Here is a 10,623-nt window from a genome sequence, read left to right on the forward strand (position 1 = left end):
TTCGGATAGATTCAAACTTGGGTTGTTTCTGGTTTCATTGGATACCTCTGCAACATAGGTTGATTTTGGGGATTCCTTCTAGATTCGTGGCTTCCAATTTGTTGGTTTACTATGGATTTTTCATCATGTCTCCTTTGTGTGGTAGGGTTTCTTACAATGGTCACACTACTTTTTTTCCTTTTTTTGATTTTTAGATAAAAAAAAAAACTCCATGTTTGATAAAGGCAAGAGCCGAATTTTGATGACTTAAAACATGATCATTTAAGTGTTGGAGCATTACTTTACGCCTGTTTTCCTCCCTTTTGACTTCTACAAACACTTCTCTAATGGATGGTAAGGGCTTTGTGCCCAAACCCTTCCCTTAACTTCATCCAAATCGGGGTTAAGACCATGTAGAAAATAAAAAATACAATAATTTTTTATCGTCTTGTTGTATTTGTTATTGTCAACTGGATATTCCCAGTTGACCGTATAAAACATATCCATCTCATGCCATAATTCCACCAAAATATTAAAATATTCAGTCACACTGTTTATTCCTTGTTTTGTTGTTCTAGTGGCTAATCTGCATTCAAAGCATTGAGAGGAGTTTTCTATGTTAGAATACATTTCTTGAACTGAATCTCAAATCTCGTTTGCTATCTTATAGAATAGGTATGTTCTTCTAATTTTCGGCTCCACAGAGTTAATTAACCATGCTATGATAGTTGAATTTTCTGTCTCCCAAAGGCCATAGGTGGCTACCGTAGTTGGTGGAGTAGGGATTGAACCGGTTATATACCCTGTTTTGCCCTTACCTTTAATCACCGGCATTACCGATTGAAACCACTCTCTAAAATTATTCCAATTTAATTTGTGTTGAGTAATTTGAAAAGAGTGATTATCAATAAGGGTTGTGGAAAAATTTGATGGAGAAGGAGATGGAGGAAGGTGCTCGAAGAGCTTATGATTGAGGCTTCAGCTAGGGTAGGGTTTTGGTGTGTTTCAACTATGATCGAAACAACTAACACGTTATTGTTGTTTATGATTGAAACAGTAACTTTGATACCATAAAACAAGCTTAGGAGAATATGAATGTTTGCTTAATTTCTATTGAATGTGTGTGAGAATAAATATAGATTACATCCTAATTTTTCTCCTATAAAGAAGAAGAAGATTTAGGTAATTTATCTCCTAGAAACTAGGGTGAGTTATTAAGAGATATACCACACTTTACAATAAACTTTATAACTTAAAATATAACTCAAAAAACTTTAAAATTATCTATCTAATTTAAATTATACTTGTGTGCTGATTTATCCTCAACCTCTATCACACTCCTTTTTAACTTTGAATCCTTCTTCATTTGGAACTTCTAATCTCGTCCAACAATATATATATATATATATATATTTGATTATTTACCTTTTTAATTTGCATGCACCATCAGACAGTCCCCCAAAAGTATAAAGAGATTAACTAACTACACACTTCCCGGAGATTATATAACCACAAGTTCAAGTCCTTCCATGTCCAGAAACATGGTTAGATAGCATGAATCAAATTCTCTGTTTTTTGCAGAAACCAGAAACCAGAGATACAGTTATCAAGAACACATTAAAACTTGCGCAGCAAACAAAATTGCAAGCAGAAAGATACAGTCATGCATCAGCACTCTTAAGAATATTATATACAGACACCTGGGAAGGCAAACAACAAAACAAGAATTTTTACACTTATCTCTGGTTCTGATCTTTAGTTACTGACCAATTCTTTCCAAAACCTAATGTACTGTGGCATCTTCTTCTCATTTTCGCACTACCAGGCGATACCACTCTCTTCTCATTCTTCTCCTTTAGGGGAGAAGAATAAGAGCGTCGTAGCTCAGACTGCGATTCACTTCTCGTTTTCAAGGCACGATTAAGAGTAGTATGCCCATCATCCTCATTTCCATATATGCCAGAAACCTCGGATGTTGGTTTCCCTCCCGACACAGGCTCTACCTTATCCTTGATCTCATCTGGCCAGTAGCCGTTCTCTTGGACATCCTGCATTGCAAGATCATCATACTCTTCATCTGATTTAGTTGACTCCTCATCCACAGAGCCCTCCAACTGTCAAGTATAAAGTTTGACATGAGATTCATGCAGTACCATATATATTTATGGTAAAACTGGAATTTGGCATGGCAATTATAGCATACACCTACTAGAAAATTCAGATGCTCATTGTTAAGTGGCACTTGCATCAGCAATGGAGCAATAGAAGTACAGTTTCCAGTAAACATTATCGCCAAGGTTTGGCTACAAATACGTTACCCACTTCTTTCTATTTAAAGATTAACCAAACATCTGCCATGCAGCACAGGAAGTACAATTGTCCATCCGGTTTTGCTATGGAGGCAAAAGGGCAATAGGTAGGTAGATCAATAGTGGAGAACTATTAGTACAAGAGATGATGCATGTAATTATCAAGTGATCATAATCTTACCTCTTCATGGATCCGTTTTTTACCATCATCACTTAGATCCTCATCACTGTCCCCTTCAGGAGGATCATCAACCTCTTCATCACTGCCATGCACAGAAAGCTCCTCCTTGTGCTGAAAGTATGACAAAAACAATCAGAGTAGTACAATAACAACCAAATAAACTGAAAAGAAAGTGTCAGGCTCAGCATCCTTTGCTGTAAATGCCACTTATTAACTTCTAAATAGACCTTAAAAAAAAATTCTAAATAGGCTAAAAATATTTTCAGAATCGTTATAGTTTTGAACTACCTCTTTGGCCAATCCCTCAGGCATCCTGGGCGAGCTGCAGCTGGAAGAATAATGTCTACTGCCATTATCAGAAGTAAATCCCCTCAACTCATCAAAACTGCTGGCATGACTTGTACCACCAGTATCACTAGGCCAAGCACTGATCCCAAAGTGGCCAAACTGAAGATTAACGGGTTCAGCTTTACCAATTTGCAATGGCCCATACATTGGCGTCCCTATCCCATTCTCAGTATGCTGGCCCACTGTTGGCTTGCCATGGCTTTCAATTGACTCAACAGGCCAAGCCTTTGCCACAGAACCATCAGTATTCAGAAGAGCCATCAAATGCCTACTAGAACCCTGTCTTTGAATTAGTTGGAACATATACTTTGAGCCCAATGAATTGGCAGCACACTGATTCCTGTACTCCTCATCAACCACTGAAACTCTGTTAGTAGAAGGATCATAAAGCTGCTCCCCAGCCTCGCGTCTTCTAAGGCAGCTGAAGACAGTTGCATGGATGGCTGCCACACTCTTGTCAACATTAGTATTATTTATTTTGGGGACTAGATGCTTATCAGCTCGCTTGCAGAGATAGTCTTGTATTGTCCTGATGTTTCGAATATATTTCACATACTTGTTTTTAGCAGGGTCTAGGGTCATGTATTTTGCACGAACGGCAAATCTTTCCATGTGTTTGTCCTCATTTGTTATGTATATCATGAATGGTATGATTGAAGGATGTTTCTTCATAAGCCCCATCTGAAAATCATAATATAAGTTTGGATTAGAACTGACACCTAAAAGGACAATGCAAATTTTTCAAAGCAGAAGTAACATATTTCATGCTAGAAATAGACGTGCAGGTCATGATGCAAAACCCAAACTTACCACAAAATTAAGGCTTAAGTGGACACCTTCAACTACAACTGATTCATTCCTTTTTTCCCATGCAGTAATTAACCGATCAAGACTCTCAATGACCATCTCACTTTGTGCCTTGTATCCCTCAACAGCCATCTGCTTTGCGCTGATCAATTCTTCTGGTAGTTGGATATCAGGTTTTCCAACAGCAGAACCATCAGATACATCATCCTTTGGCTGCAAGTCAGCAACACCCGCTAATTTTTTGGCTTTCTTTTTGGCCTTTGCAGCTGCAACAGCCTCTGGATCCAAATATTCCCCCGCATGGTATGTGGAAGCCCAAAGCAAGGGATTTTGTTTTTCATCTACAAAGCTCCGCATCATGTGCCGAATCGAGTCAGTAGATATTACTGTTGTGATACCTAATCTGCTACCCTGAAAGATAAATTTAAGGTTCAACTCCACGGGTACATTTAATGGACAAGCATTAATCTGATATTTTACCAATTTAAAGGACATGCAATGAACCTCAAGTGCAAACATTTACCTTTGAATAATGGTTTCAAGTAAAAATATGCATGATCCTACAGGATTAAAACTTCCATAACAAATGTTGAGGGCCTAAAGACGGTGAGTATGGGGTATCAACGAAAAGGGTCCTTTACATTTGTCACAATGAAGAATTCTAGCTTAAAAGGCTTAAGTCCATACCTCCTATCCCTTCTCAGAGAGAAAAAATGCAATGCTTGTAGTTGGATCTAACTCTTTTCCAATGTTTAAAGTACCTATTGCTATACGGTAGACCTCTAACACACTCCCCTCCCTACTAATGAAAGACAAATTTAAGGTTCATCTCCATGAGTACATTTAATGGACAAGCACTAATCTGATAGTTCACTAATTTTGAAGGACATGCAATGAACCTCTGCTGCAAACATAAGTTACCTTTGAATAATGATTTTCAAGGAAAAACATGCATGATCTTAGAGGATTAGAACTTCCATGACAAATGTTGAGGGCCTAAAGATGGTGAGTATGGGGTATCAACTAAAAAGGTCCCTCAAATTTGTCCCAATGAAGGATTCTAGCTTAAAAGGCTCAAGTCTATACCTCCTAACCCTTCCTAGAGAGAGAGAAAATCTAATGCTTGTAGTGGGACCTAACTATTTTCTAACGTTTAAAGTGCCTATTGCTATACAGTAGAACTCTAATACCCTCCCCTCCCTACTACTAATGCAAGCAATCCAGATACCACCACACCTCTCATTCCAGATAATATGCTTCAACTAATTTAACAAGCTTATATTAATAAATTGTGGATGACTCTTAGTTTTTCAAATTCATTAAGCCATAGATGGGAAATGACACAAAAGTGTCAGATGTCATGTCAGAACACTACACCACACTAAAAATTTCCAAATTACTCCAGCACATTTGCTTCCAGCAATGGCCAGAAACCTAGGCAGCCAAAGTCTCATATTGAACAGATTCTTTAATTGAGATAAACTAAAGAAGACAGTCAAGAGGAAAACCCAGAAATAACAAATAAGCAAGGGTGTTCTTTAGTAAAATTGATAAGCATCACAATCAGCATGGATTATGATTATCTACTGAAAGTGATTCATGAATCATCTACAAAGAAGGCCATTAGTACCCAAATGAGGACACAAGTCAAACCACATACTCGCATTTGTTTTTTTGGCCAAAAAGAAAAAAGAAATGCAAAAAAGAGAGGAAACACAAAATGAGCAAACAAGGTAGAAGAACAACATAATTTCCAAATAATTAAAAGCAAAAAAGAAAGGAAAAGGATTAGCGTAAAATTATGGATTCCCCTAAATGTATTGGTGCATGAGTAAAATGTCTCATTATATATTCTAAATCTGCTGGAACAAAATTTAATGCACCAATTTGCTTTAAAAGCTTTGTTTTGTTCACATGTGCTCACAGGATGATCAAGTTTTAAACCATTTTTGACCATTTCTTGGGCATAAAGTAAAAATTAAACCCATCAAGTTTTACATGCATTCAAGGAAATATTGGTTTCTGGAAAAGAAAAAAAAATAATATATCAATACCAGCAGTGCTGACAATGTAGATTTGCCACAGCCACTGGTCCCACACAACAGCACGGTCACAGATTCCTTCCTTTCCCGGATTCTGGAACAAGATTATTTTCTCAGAGAGAAATGGGAAAAAAGAAAAAAACTGAAGTACAGAGATCAAATTTATTGTGAAACGGAGTTAGTACTTTGAGCCACAAGTCACAAATTCCTTTATATAGGCTACAACAACCAATCAACATCATGTAGAACATATAGCTGAAGCCAGTGCACCTGTCCAAAGAACTGGAGCTGGAATAACTTGCCAATTTATTCTCTTCCTCTCATATAAAAATTTGATGCATTAACCTCTATACAAGAACTCCAACAAGTATGCTACTGGTAGTTATGTGACAATAGATGTATGAAACTAATAGCAAAATCAGAACCCATGATACCATTCCATGAAGTGTCTAAGATACTGCGGAAAAATGACACGCATCATGAATGCAATGAAATATATAGCAACCTCTTCAACAATCTAAAGAATCAAGCAAGACATATCAAAACAAGGCAATAACCTAACTAGAGTACAACAAATATTTTGAGAACGGAGCAATAATCAATAGCTTCTAAGCACAGTGAATATCACTGTAATCAACAACTTGATCTCCCGTGGGGAGAGGGGGGGTTGGGGATTGACCCAACAACAACAACTTGGTCTATAGAGTGTCAAGTAGGCACTTTAACTTTATATCCCATCCTCAAGTAGATGACATGTGCCTTAATCATAACAATATGCAAACAATGTTAACCACAAGACTGCCTATTAAAAGAACATCAAACATAAAATTGAGGAAATAAATCATCCAGATGAAACACTCTACTACAGTCACTGCACATCAATATCAGAACCTCTGGATCTGAATCACAAGCTTTTTCTCCGTCATAGGTTAAAAATAATAGGGCAGTGATACATGTGACAAAAGTGTCGGCTGAATCAGTTGGCTGACACTTTCGTCACTTTTATAATTATCCAGAAATAATATCTTTGTCCAATCCTTATTTGTCTTGCTATGTAACCACAAATATAGCATTTTACAATCATAATGCATATGCAATAAAATCATGTCAGACTTACAATTCCACTTGAGACAGTATTCCACATTTCATGAGGTGATTCAACTAAAACTTCTTTCCATATCAAGAAAAAAATGGTTGAAATAAGAAGCAATTATCAACCTGAGCTAGTTCAATAGGAGATTTCAGGAGCATCAAGAGAATGGAACCATGCCCCATCACAAAAAAGGGAACAAACCCAGGTGCTAAAAAACAGAGCCACTATAGGTTAATTTAGGCCTTTGAACAACATAAATTTCTTTATCTAATAGGGTGCTGAAAATCCAACAGAAATTATTCCTTAATAGACAAAAAATTTTCCACAGTTTGAACCATTTTTACCAATTAAAAAGAGGAAAAAAAAAAGAAAAAAAAACACTTGAATAAACTTCATTCCCCCACCCCTATTTTCGGGTTGAAGAAATTGACTCATCATTTATTTTTCAGCATTATGGTTCATCATGGTTCAATAATTATATTATAAGCACTTCCATCACTTCTTAAATGGAAAAATGTTTTCCAAGAGTTAGACAATTTCCACAAAATTTATCCGAAATATTTGGTAAGCCGTTCGCTACTGAGATCTGAATATAGGGGAAGAGAAAAGAAGAAGCCACATAAAATTGGGATGTCATATTCGTAACTCCCCCACATTATCCCAGGGTTAACATAACATCAACAGGAGCCACTTAATATGGAGTTTCTTTGGTCAGTACATAGCATAGGAGTTAAATTCTGCCGCATAAAACTGCATATTAGACTGACCATACTGCTACCTATGGTTGACTATATGGGGCAAGTGGTAAACAGAGGTCATGCAAAGGTGGATTTTGTTTAAAAGGCAAAATTACTGTTATAGTCTTCATGGATAGGATATAAAAGACTGCATTTTGTTTAAAAGGCAAAATTACTGTTATAGTCTTCATGGATAGGATATAAAAGACTGCCACAATATTAGATAGCCACAACCTGTGGAATTCCCATGGATTAGCTGCTAACTGTTTTAAAGCAACCAATAAAACAACACAAGGGTAACTAAAGGCCATAGGCTATACAAATGCAGAAAAGATTTTGAGTTCAATGAGACTTCCCAGGCTAGGTTTGATGATGAAGTAGGGTCCATTCTAGGGCTATCAACAGAACTCCAGGAAGTTACACAGGTCTTATTTCTCTATTTCAAATTTAGACCAAAACCACAAGAATCTTTTGGTTGGCAAAGAGACAAAAAGGAAATCAAACATACAACGAAGGCCTTGACATATTAGCAGAAAACTTAAAATATATATATGAACAAGGCTAACAAAAAAAACAGTTCAATACCGCACATAATTAGCCAGCTTAAAAAATTGTAAAAATCCCAGATAAACCACATTGCAATTAATCTCAAGAAATTGCGAGAATGTCACTCAAGTTATAAAATTTCTTACTATGTCCTCGGACTTCCACTTTCTTTACGTGTCAACATTTATTTCAAAGAGTCATGTAACATTTTACCTGCAAGCTAAAATCAAATCCGATCTCTGGTTGGGACCCACATACTTGTATTCAGCCAGGGCATCACAGACAACATCTAAGAAAGTCTTCCTTATAACAATCACGGTTGTGCGCCTTTTGTACAACTCGAATGTTTTACTTTTGCCATCTTTCTCTATAATCAAATGCTGACCCCCATTGGATTTATAGGAAGTACGACTAGGAGTGCAATCATTTTCTTCCTGAGCATGCCCTTGTGAAACTTCCAGCTCCGACTTTTCTACCACAGGCAGAGCATGAGCATCCACAGAGCATTCACTTTTCATCAATTCAAATACCCTTTGGCTAATCTGATAAGAAGAAAGAGAGAACTTAAACACTGAAACCCTTGAAACAGGATAGTGTTAAGGAAAACCCAAAAACACCACAAGCTAAGGCAGGAAAATATTCAAGCATAGACATAAGAAATATTGTACTCAGAGTTGCTAACATTTATGCAATCACCTTTCATGCATACAGTTCAAACTTGAATGCCAAATATTAAGCTAACCATGCCATTTTAATATTTTAAATAACAGTGCATTGAATCCCCAACCCCAAAGGACTCAATGATCACATATGGAACCAAGATGGACATGACAAAAATAAAGAATTTCTTCAAAGAAACGGCAGTATCCATCCATAACAAGCTCACATAACAACTAAGAATGAGGGTTGACTGGCGTTTTAATTTCAGCAGAGAGGTGAGAAACAGACAGAAGAAAATACAAAGCAGCATTAATGCAAATAGAAAAAGAAAAAATCTCAGCAATTGCTTTTAGCTAACCAAGATTAAGATTGTAGCCCCTTCTAGCTCAAACACTGCACCATCTGTTTCTAATTCTGCTGGCAAAAAGCCAAAAAAGAAAAAGGAAATGTAATTGAACCAAGATTTTGGATAAAAAAGCCTGATAAGAAATGAACTGAGGCAAAAATTGAATTCAATAAAATCGTATTCCATATTGCAAAACTTGACAACTTTTTGCTTCACGGGATAAAACAAAATTACAGCCCGCACTGCAAACAGTCCAAATGTAAAACTGTCCACAAAGGGGACAACCGAGATCAAAAGGGTGACAATAGAAACAAGATCTAGCCCCTGAGTAATAAAATTCACAGTGGGTTTGACAGAAGGCGATCCAAGAGAAAAATTACCAAACAAGCGAACTTTAACATTCTGATCCATATTTAAAAGTAAAATAGAGGAAATAATCAAATGAAACAAATTTAATTTAGATTAAAAGTAGTACCTTAAACGCATGTCTCGCTTTGCATCCCATAAGCTGCAGAGTGCTTTGAAGAACAGATCGCGTGTACCTAAACGACTCTTTCCCGTTGTCTCTCTTCTCCTCATCATCCACAACAACTATATACAACAGTTTCGTCACCTCCGCCATTTCTCAAAGATAAAGCAGTTTCATGTCAACGAAACAGAAATTACGGAATTCACACGCAAAGCATCATAAATGCGAGTTCCTTTCCGGAGCTTCCTGATATCCTGTTTTCATATTCAAAGACCAGAGTCTTTATACTCGTAGTATAGAAACTCTTACGGAAGCAACTTAACAAAAACGCTATCTGGATTGTTTCGGGAACAGAAAACAGTTTTCTTCTGAAGTATCTTTTATATTTATAGCAGAAAAACTATTTCCAAAAACTATGAAAGCAAAACTGTACAAGTGTGTTCCAAGAACAATTTGCCTGCTATTCACGGATACAGAAGAGGAAAGCAGATTCTCGCAAACAAGCGCGGTCACTTGTGGGATAATGCAAATACGCAGACGTATAGGACTGAATCAGCGAAATTCGATGGTAAAAAGAGTGAAATTACAGGAGATGGAGAGATAGGAAAGAAAAAATGCGAAGACATGAGCAATGTAGGATTGAGATTTGAGAATAACACTTACCGAAAAAGAGGTTTCAGATTATCGTTACAAAATGCAACAGAGAAAAATGAGAGAGAGAGAGAGAGAGAGATTGGCACCTGTTTGAAGATCGAAGTCGAGTTGTTGGAAAGAAGATGCAGTGTTAGGGCTCAAACGGTGTTAGAAGAATTCGACATTTGAAGAGCTTCTTCCGAAGCGATCTCGCCATTCACAATTCACCGGCGCCTGCTTCCAGGCATCCAAGCCTCCGACGCTCCGCGAGTATTTCTCTCTCCCCCTCCATCTCTCTTTGTCTCCTTCTCTAAGCTGAATTGACCGCTTTGGCCTCCGTTTCACACGCGAATTTCAACTGCCACACCCAGCCCTAATGATTATATAGAACCAGGAAGAACCGGGAAAAAGGATCCCGGGTGGCAGATCTGTAATTTCCGGAAAGATGGGGCGCAAAGATATCTCCCTCTCCT

General features: G+C 37.3%; 1 protein-coding gene across 2 annotated transcripts; it reads right to left on the reverse strand.

Annotated features, from left to right (window-relative positions):
• Positions 1 to 1,620: 1,620 nt before the first annotated feature.
• Positions 1,621 to 10,623, reverse strand: LOC127798242 (P-loop NTPase domain-containing protein LPA1 homolog 2-like). Of its 2 annotated transcripts, XM_052331681.1 has the most exons (8): positions 10,258 to 10,623; positions 9,524 to 9,771; positions 8,256 to 8,584; positions 5,679 to 5,760; positions 3,628 to 4,035; positions 2,758 to 3,498; positions 2,470 to 2,580; positions 1,621 to 2,093 (listed from the first exon to the last, which is right to left on the reverse strand). In XM_052331681.1, exons 2-8 carry the CDS (start codon positions 9,668 to 9,670, stop codon positions 1,716 to 1,718), a joined length of 2,196 nt encoding a protein of 731 aa, XP_052187641.1. In that variant the 5' UTR covers positions 9,671 to 9,771; positions 10,258 to 10,623; the 3' UTR covers positions 1,621 to 1,715. The 2 variants fall into 2 exon arrangements, with proteins under 2 accessions (XP_052187641.1, XP_052187642.1); XM_052331682.1 differs by lacking the exons at positions 5,679 to 5,760; positions 9,524 to 9,771; positions 10,258 to 10,623 and having other exon boundaries at positions 8,256 to 8,384.

This window comes from Diospyros lotus, chromosome 3, assembly GCF_014633365.1.
Source record: "Diospyros lotus cultivar Yz01 chromosome 3, ASM1463336v1, whole genome shotgun sequence".
NCBI lineage: Eukaryota > Viridiplantae > Streptophyta > Magnoliopsida > Ericales > Ebenaceae > Diospyros > Diospyros lotus.